The sequence below is a fragment of the Malaclemys terrapin genome, chromosome 4 (assembly GCF_027887155.1).
Source record: "Malaclemys terrapin pileata isolate rMalTer1 chromosome 4, rMalTer1.hap1, whole genome shotgun sequence".
Classification (NCBI taxonomy): Eukaryota; Metazoa; Chordata; order Testudines; family Emydidae; genus Malaclemys; species Malaclemys terrapin.
The window spans coordinates 90239658-90260794 of record NC_071508.1 but is presented as its reverse complement, the minus strand read 5'-3'; the positions used below and the strand labels follow the sequence as shown (position 1 = coordinate 90260794).

Genomic DNA, 21137 nt, shown 5'->3' with positions numbered 1-21137 from the left:
TGAGATAGATTTCTAGTCCAGACAGAGTTTTGTGATCTTTCTGTGATTCTTGAAAACAGACTTTCTTTTTCCAAGTAGCAGAGAGAGCACTTAATGGCATTCCTTCTCCAACAGCATTAATAATTTTTCTTTTGCCTTTTTATAATAAACCTTTGTGTGTTGTGATCAACTAGTTTCTATACTGGAGGCAATAGTATCAGTAATAACATAAATGTAATGAGTAAGAACTGTGGAAACTTTATAATAAATATAACTGTCTTCCCATCACATAGCTAGTTTTTTATTCACAAGATTACAAACCCTTGAAAGTGAGTTAGAGAAACTATGTAAGGCGCTTTTCCCATACTCTGTAGATTAGCAGATGCTGGTGCTGTTTGAACAGTAATTGGCTATTGTTTTTCAGACAGGAAAATGTCATTACATCTTTTGGAGTTCAATTATAGCTAATACAATGTCAAACAGTAGAATAAATGCTTTGCTTTGTAAACCATCCTGTAGTTTTGCATGTTTTTAGGCTACGGATGAGATTCTTTTAGTTGTGGGTGAATGTGATGCTGGTGTGAGAATTTGTTTTCTTTGGGTCAGGTATTAAAGGGCTAAAAACAAATCACCCATCTTTGGGCCAAATTCTGACCTCATTCACAATCTGTTTATCTACTAGTATCTAAGGACAGACTCCATCCCACTATCTCTGAAATAACCCTTTGAGTCTTGCTGAGCTTTTAAATTATTGACTAGGGTAAGCAATTGATATTAACTGGGATACTTGATAGGAAAATCATTTTAATTAGAAAAATTAGACCTTTTAGAAGGGTGTCTCTTTAGAACGTGTGGAATTAGGTGTTAATACTTATCACTGAAAGTCTGTTTCCTGCAGATAAGATGTTCCAATGGAACTATATACTGTTTGTTTTTCATGGTGCCAACAGGTGTGTATCTGTAAATTTGCTAGCGCATTTAAAATAGTCTTAAGAAACAATATTCTTACCATAAATTATTTTCTGGTAACATATTATACCTTTTCCTCATGTCATCTCCCTCTCCCCCTCCCCCCCAATACACACTCCTATGGCACATATTAAAAAGAAAACATGTTTCATGGATTGTTGTACTAGTGAAATACAACAAAAAGTATGAGGAGCACTTCACTCTACCCCATGATAAACAATTTAGGAAAATATTATTTTCTATAGCGCGTTATACGGTTGCCACCCATGATACTACAACTGCCAAAAGTAAGACAGAGCAAACATGTGAGGTCAATTTCATCCCAGGAGTAAGTCCCTTGAAGCCAGGGCCGGCTCCAGGCACCAGCCCTCCAAGCATGTGCTTGGGGCGGCACCTGGAGGGGGGCGGCGCTCACCCAGGGAGAGCCGGGCCGCCCTCCCCCGGCACTCTGGCCAGCCGGGGAGAGCGGGGCTGCGGCCGGGCTCACCGCCCTCCCTGCTGGTGTGTGGGGTGGGGAGAGGTGGCGGGAGGCTTTTTTGCCTGGGGCGGCAAAAAAGCCAGTGCCGGCCCTGCTTGAAGACAACTAAGGGCTAGTCTACACAGCAGCGCTTTAACGTGCCTCATCTGGTCACGGTGCAACACTGGGAGAGCTCTAAAAAAAAAAAAAACCCACCTCCACGAGGGGGTGTAGCTCCCAGCGTGCTCCCAGCGCTCGTGCACTGTCTACACTGGCACTTTACAGCACTGAAACTTGCAGCGCTCAGGGGGTTGTTTTTTCACACCCCTGAGCCAGAAAGTTGCAGCGCTGTAAATTGCCAGTGTAGACAAGCCCTTAGTGTGTTTGCTACAAATTTACATTTTATAAGATGCTAGTAATGAAGTTACATCATAACAGCATACTGCCCTCTAGTGGGGGCCACATTAGTCACTGCCCCTCATTTGCTCCAGTGGTTTCTGCAATGCAGCATCTCTTTCATTCCTGGCTAGTGGACTCAGGGCAGCTACATTAAAGCTTTCTAATATCATAATCCGGATGCACTTTGGCGTAGAGTAGGGCACAGAATTTTATACAGCGTTTAGTTTACAGATAAATGTCACTGGTTCACAGTATGGTATTTAGCTAATAAAGTGTGCACCAAAGACTCCAGACAGAGGACTTCCTCATTCTCTGATTCATTTGGATTGAACCTTATACTTTACAACTGCAGAATCAATGACTGAAGGATTGTCTACACACAAAAAATTCTATCACTTTAACCAGGGCCGGCTCAAGGTTTTTTGCCGCCCCAAGCAAAAAAAATTTTGGCTGCCCCCCGTCCCAGCCCTGGGCTCCTCGCCGCACCCCCCTGCTGCCCCAGCCCTGGGCTCTCCCCACCTACCCACACACACCCCCTGCCGCGCCAGCTCTGGGCTCCCTCATTCCCCCCCACCATTGCCCCCCCCCACACACACCTCCTGCCGTCCCAGCCCTGGGCTCTCCCGCCTCCCCCCCACCTGCACCCTCCTTCCACCGCAGCCCTGGGTCACTGGTAACTCGCTCCCACGGCAGGTTATTCAGAAGGAATTTTAGATGTGCACAGAACACAGACAGGATTGGTTCCCATATGGTTACAGAACTGCAGTAAAGTGGAACAATTTTCAGCTTGTGTGACTGGAGGATATCTGGATGCATATAATAAGACTGTCCTACATAAATGAGGAAAAGTTGAGGTGCCTTTATTATTCTTTTCTTCCACTCTTTCTTTCTATGGGGAATTTGCCAATGCAATATCACTGTCTTCCTTTTAAACAAACAAACAAACAAACAAACAAAAAGGCAATGGCTGTTGAAAATAGCAATTCCAGTCCTAATAACCACTGGGAAGCATTTCTTGCTCAATTTTATCCTACTTTTTCTAAAGCAAGTTACAGTGGATCAGTATATTTGATTTGGGAGAAATGAAGTAACAGCTGCCCAAACTGAGCTTGAGCACTCCTGAATTTTGAGGTGTTCAAATCTGGAAGGCAGGTACTGGGGGGGGAGGAGGGAGGAAGGGGGCTGTGGCTCTGCGGGGGAGCACGGTAGCATGTATGCAGCAGTGTGTCGGGTGCTGTGCGGAACCAGACATGCTGGTCTGAGTGGCACGGTAAGGGGGCTGGGGGATTGGATGGGGTGGAGGTTCGGGGGGGCAGTCAAGGGCAGGGAGAAGGGGGGGTTAGATGGGTCAGAGGTTGGGGGGGGCAGTCAGGGGACAGGCAGCGGTTGGATAGGCATGGAAGTCCTGGGGGTTTATCAGGGGACAGGTAGGGGGTGGGGTCCTAGAGGGGAAGTTGGGGCGGTCTCAGGAGGGGGCAGCTGGAGACAAGGAGAAGGGAGGCTTAGATAGGGGGTGGGGTCCTGGGGGGCAGTTAGGGGCAGGGATCCCGGGAGGGGGTGATCAGGGGACAGGGAGCAGGAGGGGTTGGATGGGTTGGGGTTTCTGTGGGGGGCAGTCGGAGGGAGTGGATGGGGGCAGGGTGGGGCTACCCTCCCTCCCTGTGGAGTGTCCTGCTTTTTTAATGTTAAAATATGGTGTCCCTACTCACAGTGCAGCTCTTCATTCATAGCAAACTGCAGCATGAGGTCTCAGCTACCTCACTCCCTCCCCCTCTTTCCTGTTCGTAGTGACCAAGGGAATGCTGGGAAATGTAGTTCTTTCTCTGCTCCAGGGCTGGCTCTATAGGCAGGGAGCTAACCAAGGAACTACAGCTCCCAGGGCCCCCTGTTGGTTCTCAGCTTCCAGATTGGATCCCTGCCGCCCCTGCAAATGGGCTGCCCCAAGCACGTGCTTGCTTTGCTGGTGCCTAGAGCCGCCCCTGACTTCAACTATGATTGTGTAGTTGAAGTGACAAAAAATCACCTCATGTAGATGCAGCTATATTGGTATAAAAATGTTTATGCCACTCTAAATTATTCCCATATGGGAAGAGGAATAAACTAGACTGGTATAAGACATTTTTATACCAATATAACTGCATCCACACTAGGGGTTGTACCAGTATGACTAGTTTGGTTTCAAAACAAAAACCCCACTGCTAATCAAAATAGTTAATACTGATACAAAATTTGTGTGTAGACCAGGTATAAGTCTCAGACAGAATGTTTGTACTCCCCAGTTGTGGTAGTAACCCTATTGCATAGTTGAACCAAGAGACTAGAGTGAAACAATATTTCCTGAGTAAAATTTGTTTTTTAACGGTCTCTCTTTCACTTTTTAAACCTCTGACAGGATTGTCTCAGCATTTAGTTACAGACTACAAAGAAGTCATAGGACTTCTGGAAGAAGGAATAGCCAACAGGTATTTTTTTTAATCAACCTGTTTTCTGTTTCTCCTGTTTTTCCCAGTTTTGATAGCACAGCTGCTGATTTTTCTGACAATGTTACATGTTTGCCATTTAACTTTAAACAGAAATGAAGAATGATCTATGCGATGACATCAGGTTTCCAAATTAGTCTCAGAAAAAACATTATATATCATCACGTAGCTCTTAAATGGTTGTTACAAGGGCTCATTAAAAGATTCTTTGCATAGATATTACTACAAAACGGATTGTATCCTGACTTACACATAGTATACGTATAATATTACTTTGATATAGGATCAAAAGTGAACCACAGCATTGGCCTACTAAACCCAGGGTTGTAAGTTCAATCCTTGAGGGGTCCACTTAGGGATCTGGGGCAAAAATCTGTCTGGGGATTGGTCCTGCTTTGAGCAGGGGGTTGGACTAGATGACCTCCTGAGGTCCCTTCCACCCTTGATATTCTATGATTCTATGATCTGTATGCTCCACATACTCCATTCTTCAGATGGTATAGTTTTCAATTCAGTTTCAGCATAGCTTAGTTTGTGACTACTGAAATCACAACACATTCGTGCTTTACTACAAACTGTTTGATGTGTGTTTATCATGTGATTCAGACTGACCCAGGGTAGAACTATTGTAAAAACAGGCCAGAAGCCATTTGTACCATCCTTTCCTATGGGAAAGACCTAATAAAAATAGCAGAAACTTAAAATTATGTTGGGTTAATTTCTTTAATATAAAGGAACACATTTTCAAGGATCCTTAAACTAGCCTCTAAAATTATGATGCAGTGTTTGTACACAAATCAAGCAGATTGGTGTAATTACCTGATTTGGGAGTAAACACTGGAACTTTTTCGTGCACAAAAAATAGTCATAGCAACCATTGCAAGCAAAACTGTAGGTGCACAGAATCGTGTCTGCAAAAATCCTAGGTGTATAAAAATGCACCCACAATTTCTTGCTGAAATGTTTCCATAACCTTAAGGTGAATTTCACCTCTGTGCAGAGACCACAGCTAGCCTATACACCACATAAATTGTATTTTGAGGGTTTAATTGGTGTCTAGGCTAGGAGAGGGTTCTTTGCATGCAGCTGTTTTTCACCCATAGTGCATAAATAAAACAAAGCTAAGTATTTTTGGTTTTTGCACAGGATTTTTATTTATTTATTGGGTGGGGTGCGGGGGATAAAGTAAGGTTTGGTTAATATTCTTACTTCAACTTACTGAAGTCAGTGTTTTATTAAAGTTAATTGGGCCTGGATCCAACCACAGGGCCCCCATACAGCACAAAAGTGCTTGTGACTCTCATGTTTCCTATTTGATTCTGATGCATAAACTTTCCTTTCTGAATTTAGTGAATACTCACAAACTATTAGTAAACAGACACTATATAACAATTCTGTTTTTATTTTAAAAATATTTTAAACTTTTATGCAAACCTCTCAACGTACTGTATGGAAAAAAATTAGGGAGATTATCATCCCAGTTAAATTCATGACCCGGAGAGTTATTTTTAATCCAATGATTTCGCTTTCCTCAGGTAGCATTAAGGTGAGTAAAAGGAATGTAGTTTGCAAACTTACAAATGCAGATCATAGTTTCAATATGAATATAAATCCAAACTATTCCCATTAAGGTAGAGAGGGGCTAGGGGTTCCCACAACAAAATTTTTGGTGGCCTCAGAGTGTGGCCACCAGCTTTTGCTGGTGGCCGCTCTGACAAACCCATCTCTTTGTCCATGCCTCCTATGGCCCTTCATTGAGAGCCCACTCTGGGGAAGGTGGGTCAGGAACTCACCATCGTCCGCCTGGGGAGTCCCAGGCTCACCATGCCCCAGCTGGGCGGGAGCGGGGGTGCTTCCCAGGGAGTGCCCTGGAGACTGAACACCACATTTGCCTCCGCTGATGAGAGCTGCCTCCAGCACCATGAACTTTGGCCCCATGTGTCTCCAGAGACACTGCCCGGAGCCCCCAAGGAGCTGCATGGTGCAGGGCGCCAGTCCCTGCTGGCGGTGCAAGCGCAAACAACAAGGTGACGCATCTCACTACCCTTGGTAAAAGCTATTCAGGCGCAACAGCTGGGCTCTGCAGGGAAGGGCTTTGGTCCCCCCAGTATCAACTAGGGTTGCCAACACTCCAGGATTGGCCTGGAGTCTCCCAGAATTGGCATTGATCTTCCAGTGACTATTGAAAGCAATCCGGGAGATTTTAATAGGATATTTTAAGAAAATGATATTGTCATGTTGGGGTGGGGGGAATCTCTCGGAATAGCTTCAGTCAGAGTTGGCAACCCTAATCTCCACCCATGCTTTGGAGGTTGTTGTGGCCATAAAAAAAATCCACTGGTGGCTGCATTTGAGAAACACTGGGCTAGAACGTCAAGGACATTGCACACATTTTAAGCATTGTAAACAAAAATTTTTAAAAAGTATATTACTAAGGAAAAGAATGTGCAGTGGAATTTAATTTTGCCACTCAAGTCTTGTAGTGATCATTAGATATCATTTCATGATCAAAAGGGAGTTTCCCAAATAGATCTTCAATGAAATTCCATTGTACGTATTTATCAATGCAATCAGAGCATAGTCTCACCATTGCAGAAACACAAATAAAACATTGTACTAATAATTGTACTAATAAATGTATTTAATAAATTGTACTAATAAAAATGTAACCTGAATGCAAAAGAGAAAATTTAGTGCTAAATTTAAAAAATAAAACAACTAAAATTGCCTGTCAAAAAAATTAAATGTAACAATAAGCTTATCTAAAGTCCTAAATATCTAAAATGCAATTTATAAAGTAATCAGCAGTAAAACATAATGTTCTTCTTCGAGTGGTTGTTCACGTCCATTCCAATTAGGTGTGCGCGCTGCATGCATGCATGTCAGAAACTTTTCCCTTAGCAGCTCCTGTTGGGATAACAGGGGAGCCCCCAAGAGTGGCGCCCTTATGACGGTGTATATATTAGCCTGCCGGCCCAACCCCCCTTCAGTTCCTTCTTGCCGTCCGTGGCGGCGTTGGAACGTTCTCTCTCGCTTGCAAGTGATCCCTTAGCCTTTCAGTCTTCTAGTTAGAGTTGTTCTTAGATAGTTATCAGTTAGTTAAATACCATTGTATTCAGGTGTCTGGAAGCTAGTTCCAGCACCAGCCTTGGGCTGTTGGGCATGCTGCAAGCCCAGGGTTTCAAAGCTTGCGCCATGTGCCGCAAGTCTATGCCTAACAGCAACCCCCACGACTCCTGTCTCCAGTGTCTGGGAGAGTCTCATCAGGCAGAGCGCTGCAAAATCTGCCAGGCTTTCAAGCCGCACACTAAGAAAGAAAGAGACTTTCGCCTTAAGCAGTTGCTCATGGAGGCCGCGTTACAACCACCGGCCTCATACCTACTGGCACCGGCCCCGGCTTCCTCGGTGCGAAGTGCCCCGGCATCCGTGTGTGACTTGGCACCGCCCAGGCACTGTAAATCACTGGCACCGAGACGGGATGACCAACCTCGGCGCCGGTCGACCTCTCTGGCACTGACTAAGCATCCTAAGAAAGGGGAAAGAGGGCTCTTTCCTCAACGAGCTACTAAACTGCTTAAAGAAGCTCCCAGCGCGTAAAGACAGATTGCGGGCCCGAGCCAAGAACTGGCACCGTCGATTTCGGTGCCACATGCCCCGTTGAGTCTGGTACCCAGCGGATTCTGTGACGATGAATGTCTGGAGGAGGTCCTCGAACACCCCTCCACGCCCAACACTTTCAAGGCAGCGAAAGACCTCATTGAGTTGTTGGTGCCAAACCCCCTCCCGTGCAGGGAGAAACCTCCAGCACCACCCAAAAAGGTGCCATCCGGAGGGAAGCTGGCAATAGTGCGCCGCTCGAGGTCACCATCTCGGCACCGCTCCCGTTAGAGCTCGGCGTCCTGCTATTCCCTGGCATCCACGACCCAGCATAAGGTTACGGCACCGGAGGCGAACCTGCCAGTGGCACCCGCGGCGACTGCTTGCCGGTCCATTGGTCGCCTGGCACCGGAGTACGACAGCCTCACCGGCACCGAGTGCAAGACACCGGTCCTGGTCCTGAGACTCCCGGTACTGTTCACGGTCCCGGCCAGCCAGGCACCACTCCCCGGCACCCTGTGGCCGCTCAACGTTCGGCACCACCCTGGTCCTCTCTGTCGGCATCCTCCGACTCCGAGGCCGACTCTGGTCACTCTAGCTACAGCAGACATCGAACCATAGCCAGCAGAGAATCCCAACCAGCATGGCAGCCACACTGGCCTTTTCCAGGCCAGTGGCCTTTCTGGACTCCATGGGCCTACCACCAGCAACAGGGTATCTCCTCCAGAGCCTTTAGGTCCGGGCAATCTATGCAACACCATTCCAGGTCGCCACACAGGCACGCATCAAGGACAAGGGAGGCCACTCTCTCTCCAGGCTGCCCCCGGACCCCCAAGAGCAACTGGCGCTCTCAGGCCCAATACCTGAGGCGGTGCCAAGCACTGCAACACCCCAAGAGATGTCAGCCCCGCAGGGCCCTGAAGTGACCTAGGCATATGGGGAGACACAGGAGGCTCTAGATGAGGGCAACCTACAGCACCTCACTTCCTCCTCTTCCCCAGACAAGGCGGTGGCAGGCACATCAGTCTCAGGACCGCCACCGATTGACCGCAGGGCTCACCAGGAGCTACTCTGCAGGATCACCCTCAATATGGGCTCCAGGCGGAAGAAACCGTTGAGCAGGATGATCGGATGGTGGACATCCTGATGCCCAAGGGTCCCTCCAGGGTCGCGCTCCCTCTCATAAAGACCATACAGACGAATTACAACACTATATGGAAGACCCTGGCCTCCATCATGCCAACTGCCAGGGGGGTAGAAAGGAAATACTTTGCTCCTTCCCAGGGCTATGAGTTCCTGTTCTGACATCCGACTCCCTGTTTTTTTAAACTTAGTTGTTTCAGCAGTCAATGAAAAGGAACGACAGGGCCAACAAGCCTCGGCCCCAAAAGCCAAGGAGGCCAAGCGTTCGGACCTCTTCGGTAGGAAGGTCTACTCCTCCGGGGGCCTCCAGCTACGCATAGCCATCCAGCAGGTGATCCTTAATAGACATAACTTTAACTCTTGGATGGCCATGTCCAAGTTTAAGGATCGCCTGCCCCAGGACTCTCACTCTGAGTTTGCGGCTTTAATTGAGGAAGGAAAGGCGGTGGCTAAGACTTCGCTACAAGCCTCCTTCGATTCAGCTGACTCTGCGGCCAGAACCATTGCCTTGGGGGTAGTCATGCGATGCTCAGCATGGCTCCAGGCATCGGGCCTCCCTCCAGAGGTCCAGAATACCCTCCAAGACCTTCCCTTCGAGGGCTCAGGCCTTTTCTTGGAGCAAACAGACTCCATGCTGCATGGCCTTAAGGATTCTAGGGCCACCCTGAAGTTGCTAGGGATGCATACGTCGGCAACACAGAGAAAGCCCTTCAGGCCTGAGCCTCCACAGCAGAGGGAGTATCAACCCCTCCCCAGGCAGGAGCCGCATTGTAGGCGGGGCAGAAATAACAGGCGTAGACAGCAGAATAACCTGCCTAACCAAGGCCAGAATAAACCCCAGCCTGGAAACAAGCAAGGGTTTTGAAGGCGCGCCTGAGGACAGTGTACCAACCCAGTTCCCGGATCCATCCCCACGGTTTTTAAACCAGCTATCCCACTTCTACCATGCGTGGTCCCATATAACATCGGACCGCTGGGTCCTACGCACGGTACAGGTGGGATATTCTCTCCAGTTCTCCTCCTTCCCTCCCTCCCATCCACCTTCCCCGTCCCTCTTCAGGGACCCCTCTCACGAGCAACTCCTTATGCAGGAGGTTCGTTCGCTCCTCGAGATAGGTGCGGTGGAGGAGGTTCCATAGGAGCTAAGGGGAAAGGGGTTTTACTCCCGTTACTTTCTAATCCCCAAGGCAGAGGGGGGTTTTCGACCCATTTTAGACCTTCGCGGACTCAACAAATTTATGCTCAAACTCCGGTTCTAAGCACTATCATTCCATCTTTGGATCCGGGGGGTTGATATGCTGCCCTTGACATGAAAGACTCATACTTCCATATTGCCATTCATCTGGTGCACCGACGCTTCCTCCAGTTTGTCGTAAACCCATATCACTACCAGTTCACTGTTCTCCCGTTCAGCCTGTCCACAGCCTCCCGAGTGTTCAAGAAAAGCATGGTGGTGGTGGTGGCCTTCCTGCGGAAAAGGCAAATTTGAGTGTACCTGTACCTCGACGACTGGCTACTCATTCCAAGGACAAGGTCCAGTCCCACGTGACGATTGTCATGGACACGTTTCACAGACTGGAGCTCCTCCTCAATGTACCCAAATCATCAGTCAGACCTACCCAAAGGATAGAGTTTATAAGGGCAGTCCTGGACTCGGTACGGGTGAAAGCGAGCCTTCCGGAGGTTCCAAGCCATAGAGCAGATTGTCAAATCAATGCTTCAATATCTCACCACGACAGTCAGGTGTTGCCTGCAGTTAAAAGGGCATATGGCAGCATACACGTACGTGGTCAAGCATTCCCAACTGAGACTCAGGCCCATGCAAGCGTGGCTCGCACTGTCTTACCGTCCATACCGAGACCCTCTGGACCTTGTGGTGATGATCCCGGGACAGGTTCTAGAATCCCTGCGCTGGTGGCTGGACTGACCAGTGGTCTCTGCAGGGGTCCCCTTCGCCAAGCCCCAACCTTCTCTGACCTTAGTAATAGACGCGGCAGATCTGGGCTGGGGCGCACACTTAGGAGCTCTGAGGACACAAGGCTTGTGGTTGAGGGACGAGATACCTCTCCATATCAACCTGAAGGAGCTCAGGGCAGTTCGTCTGGCCTGCCAAACGTTTCATGCCACTTTGCAAGGTCACAGCGTGACAGTCCTGACAGACAACACCACCGCCACGTTCTATATAAACAAACAAGGTGGAGCTTGCTCCTCGCCTCTCTGCTCTTCTTCTCTGGAACTTCTGTATAGCCTGATCCATTCAGCTCGAAGCATCCTACCTTCCAGGAGTACGGAACAAGTTGGCGGATCGCCTCAGCAGGTCATACCACATGCACGAGTGGTCAGTCAGCTCGGACATCATACAGTCAGTCTTCCAAAAGTGGGGTTATCCCCAAATAGAGCTCTTTGCCACCAAGAGCAACAGACAGTGCCCTCAGTTCTGTTCATTCCAATACCACAGTCTGGACTCCATTGCCAATGCGTTCTTAATAACATGGGGCAAGGATCTGAAGTATGCCTTCCCTCCTATCCCACTCGTCCACCGGGTCCTCCTCAAAATTCGCAGAGACAAGACAACGGTAATCATGATCGCCCCGTCTTGGCCCCAACAGCATTGGTATTCAACCCTCCTGGAGCTGTCCATAGATGCCCCGATTGCCCTGCCCCTCCACCTGGATCTGATCACGCAGGACCAAGGGCGCCTCCGTCACCCGAACCTGCAATCTCTACATCTCATGGCATGGAAACTCCATGGCTAAATCCATGGAGAGCCAGTGCTCTCAGTCGATGAGACAAATTCTCCTCGGCAGTTTGGAAACCTTCCACTAGGGCTACCTACCTGGCGAAATGGAAAAGGTTTTCCTGTTGGTGTGAACCCAAGCGCCTTCAACCACTCCAGGCTCCCATCCCAGTTATTTTAGACTGCTTCCTACACCTTAAGCATCAGGGTCTATCCCTTTCCTCCATCAGAGTATACCTGGCAGCCATTTCAGCTTTCCATCCAGGGGAGTCTGGGCACTCGGTGTTTTCTAATCACATCATGGGGCGATTCCTCAAAGCGCTGGAGAGGGTGTTCCTGTATTCTTGCCCACCAGTCCAACCTGGAACGTGAACCTGGTCCTCTACAAACTCATGAGCCCACCATTTGAGCCCCTGGCCACTTGTTCCTCCTCTACCTTTCTTGGAAGGTGGCGTTCCTGGTGCCATTACATCGGCAAGGAAGGTGTCCGAGCTGAGAGCCCTCACTTCCGAACCACCTTACACGGTGTTTCATAAGGATAAGGTGCAGCTTAGACCACACCCCAAATTTCTCCCCAAGGTGGTCTCCCAATTCCACATGGGTCAGGACATTTGCTTACCAGTGTTCTTTCCAAAACCACACGAGCCCGAGACACCGCAGCGTACACACGCTGGATGTCCGGAGAGCCTTGGCATTCTACAGAGAGCGCACAAAAACTTTCCGCAAGTCGACCCAATTTTTCGTCGCCATAGCTGAGAGAATGAAGGGCCTTCCTGTCTCTGCGCAACATATATTGTCCTGGATCACAGACTGCATTCGCACGTGCTATGAGCTGGCCAAGGGCCCAGCCCCAGCGATTACGGCCCATTCAACCAGAGCGCAGGCATCTTCGGCAGCCTTTCTGGCTCAAGTCCCTATCCAGGAGATCTGTAAAGCAGTCACCTGGTCTTCAGTGCACACGTTTACAGCCCACTGTGCTATTAACCAACAGGCCAGAGATGATGCAGCGGTTGGCAGACCTGTTCTTCAATCAATCGTTCCATGACGCCTACCCTCCTCCAATGGTAAGCTTGGAAGTCACCTAATTGGAATGGACGTGAACAATCACTCGAAGAAGAAAAGATGGTTACTTACCTCTCGTAACTATTGTTCTTTGAGATGTGTTGTTCACGTCCATTACAATACTCACCCCCTTCCACTCTGTTGGAGTCAACGGCAAGAAGGAACCGAAGAGGGGTCGGGCCGGCAGGGTAATATATACACTTATATAAGGGTGCCACTCTAGGGGGCTCCCCTGCCGGCCTGGTTGGACCTGCTAAGGGAAAAGTTTCTGACGTCCGTGCATGCAGCACGCACATACCTAATTGTAATGGAAGTGAACAACACATCTCAAAGAAAACAGTTCTGAGCAGTAAGTAACCGTCTTTTGCTAAAATATAGCAACTGTCAAAGCCCAGGTCAAAAAAGTTGTCACCTGTTAAAAAAAAAAAAAAAAAAAACACCAAAAAACAATACACTTCTTCAAGCTTTCATAGAGAAATAAATATTGCAGTTTAAAAATGTGAGCAACTTAAATACGTCAGCTGCTCATAACTTGCAATTAAAAAAATCCTTCAAAAGTATAAAACCAATTAAAAAAAATTCAAAAGCTCAGAAAGCAAAGCTAAGCCAAGCAACTTTAAAATATTTTAGTCTCTCATAATAAACTATTTACAACATAACAAAACCCCCACAAAATTAAGAACAATAAGAAAATGTATGAATATAATAAATTAGCTTAAAAAAAATCCACTAAAAATCCATCTAAATCTTCAATTCAAAACTGCAAAGCTAACACACATACTTTTGGGGCAGCAGCCATCATCTTGTGGCAGTCTTAACTTTATGCAGTGTAGTTGTAGCCATGTTGGCCCGAGGACATTAGAGAAGGTGAATGAGGTAATATCTTTTATTGGATCAACTTCTGTTGGTGATAGAGACAAGCTTTTGAGGGTCTGAATGTCTGACTTTTGAAGGTCTGAAGAAGAGCTCTGAGTGGTTCAAAAACTTGTCTCTCTCCAACAAATCTGGTCCAACAAGATTTTTACCTCACTCATCTTGTCAGTCTTAATTTCGTTAGTTAACCCTTTGAGTGTCTCAGTGCTTTTACAAAGTTAAAACATTAAAAAAAATTAATTATAAATATTAAATATAAATTAATAAATAAAAACCAACATACTAAAAAGCCCATCCCCTTTTCATTAATAAAACAGCTAAAAAAGCTACAAAAATATTAATATATAATTAAGTAAATGTAACTAATGTAATATTATAATGAAGGCTGTATTTGATCACTTAGCCTCATTTGCCTTAGCCCACTTAGCTATGAATTCTAGTTTCTAGTTGCCATCATTTCAGCTAGAAGAGGAGGTGAACCGGGGGCCCTTTTGGCTGATCCTCCTTGCACGATCTTCCATAGAGACAAAGTTTCCCTGAAATTATACCCAAAATTCACCCCCCAGAGTAATCTTGGAATTTCATCACAGACGACTCACTTACCTGTGTTCTTCCTGAAGTTATGTGCCACCACTGAGATTAGGAAACTTCACTCTCTGGATGTCTGTCATGCCCAGGCATTCCACCTGCAAAGGACAGAATCCTTTAGGAAACCACCTAGACTATTTGAATCCTTTGTGGAATGTATGAGAGGGGAAGAGATCTCTTCTCAGAGACTTTTCCAAATGGATTTCAGGGTGCATGTGCTTTGTTATGAGTTATCAGTGACCCCTCTCTTACAAGGTGTCAGGGCCCACTTAACTAGACCTGAGGTTGCAGCAGTAGTCTCACTTCAAGATGTCTCTCTCCTGGAAGTCTGTAAGGCAGCATCATAGGGCTCTGTTCACATTTTTGCAAGACTTAATATCCTGGTTCAAGCTTCTACAGCTGATGCATTCTTTGGAAGAGCAGCCCTCTATCATTGATCCAGCACGGTTCCTTACACCCTCCTTCTCAACGAATATTGCTCGTGAATCACCACAGTGAAATACGAATAGGGACCATCGCTTAAAGAAGAAAGGAAGACTTACCTTGTGCAGTAACTGGAACTCTTTGATATGTGTGGTCCCTATCTGTATTCTATTATGCAGCCTCCTTCTCCTCTTATGGCTATTTGTGGTAGAAAGGTAACTGGAGAGGCGATTGGTCTGCACCTCCCCTTATGCCCAGGAGGAGGAGCAGGGTGCAGGTGTGGACAGATGGATACTGCTAGCAAGAATCTTCCAGTCTCAAGCACCTGGAGCACATGCACACCTCACACTGGAACAGAGATAGGGATCACACATTTTGAAGAACACCAGTTACTGTACAGGTGAGTAACCTTGCTTTATACTTTCAAGCTGCAATCAGCTCTTATTTAACACCATAAATATGTACCTGAAGGCTGTGCTAATTTATGTCCCTCGACTGCCCCCGGATCAAAATGCAAAGGCGGATTTAATTCACCTTTGCCCTCCACCTTCTCATGTGCTGTACTGGGCACAGTTTGGCCAGATCTAAGAATCTGTCCACTGTATTTAAAGCTACAATTCTTTAGTCTTAGCCTTCGTTAATCAGTTGAATCTTGTATTTGTACTTCAGAAACATGAACTGTCCCAACTGAACTTTTTTTGTGCACTTTTGTGTAGAATCACAGCAGCTACGCATGTTCACGATGCCAGCAGCAGATCCCATGCCATCTTCACCATTCAATACACTCAGGTTAGCTAAAAATTCCAATCTCCTTTTTTTCCCCCTCCCAAAGAACATTGTTTAGAACAGAGTTTGTTCTACTTTCAGTAACCTCGGTAGAAATTATGCTACTTAATTCCTTTGGATTGTACGCCAAATTTTGTTCCACTTCCTACACCAACTTGAAGGCTTTGTACTTGTTGAAGTTACCTTGTTTCCTTGTGCCATCTTATGGTTAGGAGTGAAGCCAAAGGCTCCTTGTGAAAGGAAAAAAAATTAAATTGAAAACTGATCTTTATATTGCAATACCACTCCAACAATGTTGTGAAAATTCATGTGTGGTAATGTGTTTGCAGTTTCACTACCTTTTGTACTCTGTAGTTACTACTTACTGATTAGGATCTTAATATAAAGAGTAGCATTTTAATGCCTCCTCTGAATTTTTTGTCTTTCTGGGATTTCTGTATTCATCTCCTAAGCACCTTGGTGCATAGTGTGCTGTATCTGATATAATACATCCTTTTTCTGGGGGACTGTATCCTACACTGTCAGGAAGATGGTCTCAGTGATCTAATAGATCTTTTCCATCTCGCTCTTCTAATATCCTGTAATATTAGAACATTCAAGATATTTTTCAGTAGTTGCACAAAAGAACCTTAGAATATAGTAATAGTGATTTTGTCAGGTCTCGAAGAAAATCTTTTCATACAGTCACAAGGTAGTGAGATTTGCTCAAGAGAGAATGATCATAAGAGTGGGCTTTGCATGTAAGTTAAGAGAACTACTGGGTTGATGTTTTGACTGTACTGTATGGCCCAAGGTCACATAATAAGTAGAAGTGCCAGAAATACAACTCTTCAATAGAACACGTAGCCTCTTGTATTTTCATAAGTTTGAATTGAAAAATTTTGATTTATTTTTCCCTTCAGGCTATACTGGAGAACAATCTCCCCTCTGAAATTGCAAGCAAGATCAACCTGGTGGACCTTGCAGGCAGGTAATAATGAAGTGAGGGGAAAAAGCTCTATTAAAATATTAACTGCTGTGTTCCATACAATTGATGATACTGATGATTTAAAAAAAAGGAAATTACATTTTAAAAAACTGCATTAAAATAATGCGAAGTATGACTTCTGTATATGAAAGCAAGGAGGATATTGAGCTAAAGTTATCACTCTGTCATGTATCGTTTTGTTTTGGGAGTAGGGTTTCATTGGACCGATATCCATTACGAGCAATGCATTCACCAAAACCATATGCAATAACGGTGAACTAAGATTAGTATTCTTCCCACTACCACACAGCACAGAAGGGAGTAAAAGAGGAAGTTACTCACCTTGTGCAGTAACGAGGGTTTTCAAGATGTGTGTCCAGGGCCGGCTCTAGCTTTTTTGCCGCCCCAAGCAAAAAAAAAAGGGGCGGCCGGACTGCCGAAGCAAAAAAAAAAAAAAAACGGCAGCCGCAGGGAGCGTGTGGAGGGCGGTCAAGGCAGCTTGAGGGGAGTGAAACGCGGTGCCTTGCAGCTGGGCGAGAGGGGCTCCCCCCTCCAGCCTTGGGATGCCTCTCCCAGCCGGGCAGGCGGAGCCCCTGGGGGCTGCAGGAGGTGCTGGCTCAGCCGCTCCTTTAAAGGCGGCTCGGCTGGGCTGGGCTCAGAGCGGCACGGGAGGCGGAGGCTGGTGCAGGCAGCAGGGAGTGGCACGTCCCGGGGAGCCCGGCGGCACGGTGAGCGGTGGGGATTGCTAGTTCCTGCCTTCCTCCCCAGGCTGGGGTCCGTGCCCCTGCAGGGCTGGGCTGGGACTGGCGGAGCGCGGGGAGCCGGCCGGGGGCTCCGGAGCTGCGGACCAGGCTCCCAAAGCAAAAAAAAAAAAAAAAAAAAAAAAGAACCATGGCAGGGCGACCGGAATGTGCCACCCCAAGATTGGCCAGAATGCCATCCCTTACAATGTGCCGCCCCAGGCACGTGCTTTCTCGTCTGGTGCCTGGAGCCGGCCCTGTGTGTGTCCTGCTGTGGGTGCTCCACGTCAGGGGGTGATGTATCTCTGCACTGCAGAGGGGAGATTTTTGGTAGCAGTGCTTAGTCGGGGCATGCGTGCGCAGTAGTAGTTTCGCAGTGCCATTGGCACCTCATGTAGCACGTGCACGACCTCAACCGTCCTTGGCTGCAGATGGAGCTCAGTGGCAGTGCTGCCTCTTCGTTTTATTCTCTATAGAAATAATTAATTAGTTGTAGTTTAGTAAGTCTCGTTTTCTTAGATACTGTTTCTTCCTCCCCCACCCCAAAATTATTTAATTGTTCTCTTCTGTCCCCCTCCCCCCTTTCCCTGTTGGGAAACTTCTGTCAGACGCGATGTCTGGCTCGCCTGACTTTAAACACTGTGACTCTTGCTGTGAGGCAGTGCCGATCTCTGACAGCCACTCGTCATGTGTCTGTTGTTTGGGGGAGACTCGTATCCCTCAAAAATGTGCCTACTGTAATAATCTGAAAGCCAGGGCACGGTGTGACCAAGATCTCTGCCTCAAGATGATTTTAATAGAAAAGTCCCTTCAGCCTACTCCTCAAGGACCAAAATCACCAGCAGATGGTTCCACAAGCAAAACCTCTGCTAATGGGAGTGCTCAGTCTTCCAAAACTTCCAGGAAGCGAGCCACTACTTCCATCATAGGGACACTCAGAAAAAGACGAGGTCCCTGGCAAGGTCACTATCCTTGGTAACTGTGCTAAACAGGGTTGCAGGATGTACTGAGGGAACAAGAAAGTATGTTCTATGTTCCTCCACCACAAGCCACTTGCAGCGCCATTGTTCTGTCTCTATCTCAGCTGAGCTCTGCATTTGAAAAGGGTACATGTGGATGTGGTGAGAGTGGAACTTTGAATTGCTGCCCTTTAAGAAGTACCATAAAAGGAATGTATTTTATATAAAATGCCCAAAGCATATACTGTTTACTTCTGAGGCTTGAATTCATCGTTCTTGAACCTGAGGAGAACATGTTCTCGTTCAGGCCCGCCCTGGCATGTGTTAAATATTAAGTATAGTCACACAGTTTGTATTTTTTTTCCTGATGTGTGTCTTAGTGAAAGAGCTGATCCCAGTTATTGCAAAGATCGAATTACAGAAGGTGCCAACATTAACAAGTCATTGGTTACTCTGGGAATTGTCATCTCCACCTTAGGTATGTGTAATAAAATGAATATTTTTTATTTTGAAAGATAGTTATGCACAATGCCACAAGACCCCTTATTGTGTGCTGTATTTGGAAAGTGTGTTAGATTTAGAATACTGAGCTGAGGAGAACAGCTCTGGGGCCCCTTCATGTACTAGTTTGACATTATAGAATAATAGCCATCATTAGAAAAAATGCAGTGATATTTAAACTGATTTCTAAAAAAGCGTTTTCGAATAAACAATTGATAATGGTTTAAATACTTTGATATCAGAGGACAGCCAGTGTAAAATACAATATTAATGATATTTTTATTATCTCAGCCAATTAGTAATAAAGACACACCAAATGCAGAAGACAAGAAATTACTATCTGAGCCCATTGAAGATAATCCCTCAGAAAATGTCTATTATATTACCTACAGCACAAAACTCTCAGATGTTCAGCAGCTGCCAGAGCATAAACAGCATAACTAGTGAAGGGGACAACCACGTGAGCAGTCACTCTCCAGGCAGTGTCAGCGGAACTAGGCGTCAGGCTTACATCCCGTACCGTGACTCCATCCTCACCTGGCTTCTGAAGGACAGTCTAGGGGGCAACTCCAAGACCATCATGATCGCCAGTGAGTTCAGCTTTCTATTCGCTTTATATGTGGTATGGCGTACTGAAAAATAAGCCACTACTGTGGTGTGAGGTTCATTTGCATCATTTGGGTCCTGGTCCTGCAAAGATTTTCATCCATGCTTAATTTCATGCACAGGGAATAATCTTATTGAAGGAAGTCAGTGGAACTAAATTTAAGTTTGAACATGTGTCTTTCTAAGATTGGGGCTTTGATCAGCGTTATTATAGGATGTGTTTATAAATTAAGGGATTCTGATAAGTCATTCTCTGTGGACTTGAGATAAGTCCCTAAAGACATTTTAAGTTTTTAATAAATTTACTCTTTTTATAAAAACAGTAATCTCTTTAAATCAGTTTTTTTCTTCATTTAAAGCCATCTCTCCTGCTAGCTCCAGCTACAATGAGACCATGAGTACTTTGAGATATGCCTCAAATGCCAAAAACATTATTAACAAGCCCCGGGTGAATGAGGTGAGACACGACCTTCTGATTGTATTTAATTTTTACTATGTTTTAAATTTATTCAGCATACCTCCCTCCCCCAATAGAAATTCTGAATTTTATTTTAATGTCCTTTCTTAAGAGTTGTTTTGGAATAACCATCTGTAAGGAAAGTCTTTGTCTTCTTTTACTATATTATTATTTTTAAGTATGATTAATAATTATCTCTCAATGTTTCAGGATGCAAATGTAAAACTGATTAGAGAACTACGAGAGGAAATAGATAGATTAAAAACTATGCTGATGAGCTTTGAACTGGTATGTATGAATTCTTATCTAACTGAACCCTCAGTAATGCTTTTGCTAGCTATATAAACATATTTTTATATATTACACCTTTCTTTACATTTGTTGAATGGGACTAGGAGGGAATGAATCTATTAATTCTTTGAGTGTTTTTATAGTGGTTTTGCACCAGCTGCACCTCTGCCAGAAAGGCTACACTCTCTGGTATTGTTTCTTAATGACCCTTAAGCATAAGCTGTTAAGCAGTTATTAGAAAGGGCCTCCTCTCAATCTCTAGGATGGATAGGCTGACTTGGCTGCCTAGGCAGACCCTACGGTGAAATATACATTCCATTATACAGTACAGGAGCACCAAGCTAGTAACAAAATCAGATACAATATTAATAATTAATAAAGAGCACTCCCACACTTGTCATAGTACTTTTCTAAGAAAGTGATTAATAGGCCTTGAGTAGTTTAGGGTTAGAATGTAGCCTTCACTCCCTGAGAGACGATGGGAACGGACTCTGAGACATAATATACAGCTAGCATTCTTTGTTGTTTTCCTGCATGTTTCCTGCTTCATTTGGACCAGCTGTGAGCTTTAGCACATTTGTGTCACTACTCCTCTTGCAAGTAGAGGCCAAGACTACACTAGCCCTGAGCTTCCCCACACAGAGATGGGGTAGTGCAAAAGCAGTATTAAACTATTCTTCACAGTATCATACAAGCAGTAAGTAACTAGAAGGTATTTTCTGAGTAAATTTGGAGGATAAAATCAAATGTCTGCCTAGATTATCTTTACTTCTCTGGCTTCACTTCTCTGAAATCAGAGTGTTTAACAAAACTTGCCTGCCTGAGTTGTGAGTAAGAAAACACAGAGATGTCTATAATATTTGTTTGTACAGAGAAATTCTAGCCCTTCCTGGAGTGATGACAGAGATGGAAATCTGACAGAATTGGTTCTTCAGAATGAAATGAAGGTGGGTATACTTTATTAGTCTCCCCTCACACACACTTTGATAGGGACACTGACATATTTTTAAACAACAGTGAAAATGTTCCCATATTAATGCTTTCTTGCCTGCTGGTGGAATATTCATATTTTTCAGCAACAGTCATTCGTAAAACTTCCATTCTACTGAATGGCAGGTATAGT

General features: G+C 45.7%; 1 protein-coding gene across 1 annotated transcript in view; it reads left to right on the top strand.

Annotated features, from left to right (window-relative positions):
• Nucleotides 1-21137, top strand: part of LOC128836249 (stAR-related lipid transfer protein 9-like) — a 164268-nt gene that overhangs the window by 102682 nt on the left and 40449 nt on the right. The window contains exons 8-15 of the mRNA XM_054026341.1: nt 4197-4266; nt 15424-15496; nt 16396-16463; nt 18540-18637; nt 19053-19250; nt 19626-19723; nt 19934-20011; nt 20887-20961. Coding sequence (XP_053882316.1) covers nt 4197-4266; nt 15424-15496; nt 16396-16463; nt 18540-18637; nt 19053-19250; nt 19626-19723; nt 19934-20011; nt 20887-20961 — 758 coding nt within the window. The remainder of the gene's footprint in view (nt 1-4196; nt 4267-15423; nt 15497-16395; nt 16464-18539; nt 18638-19052; nt 19251-19625; nt 19724-19933; nt 20012-20886; nt 20962-21137) is intronic.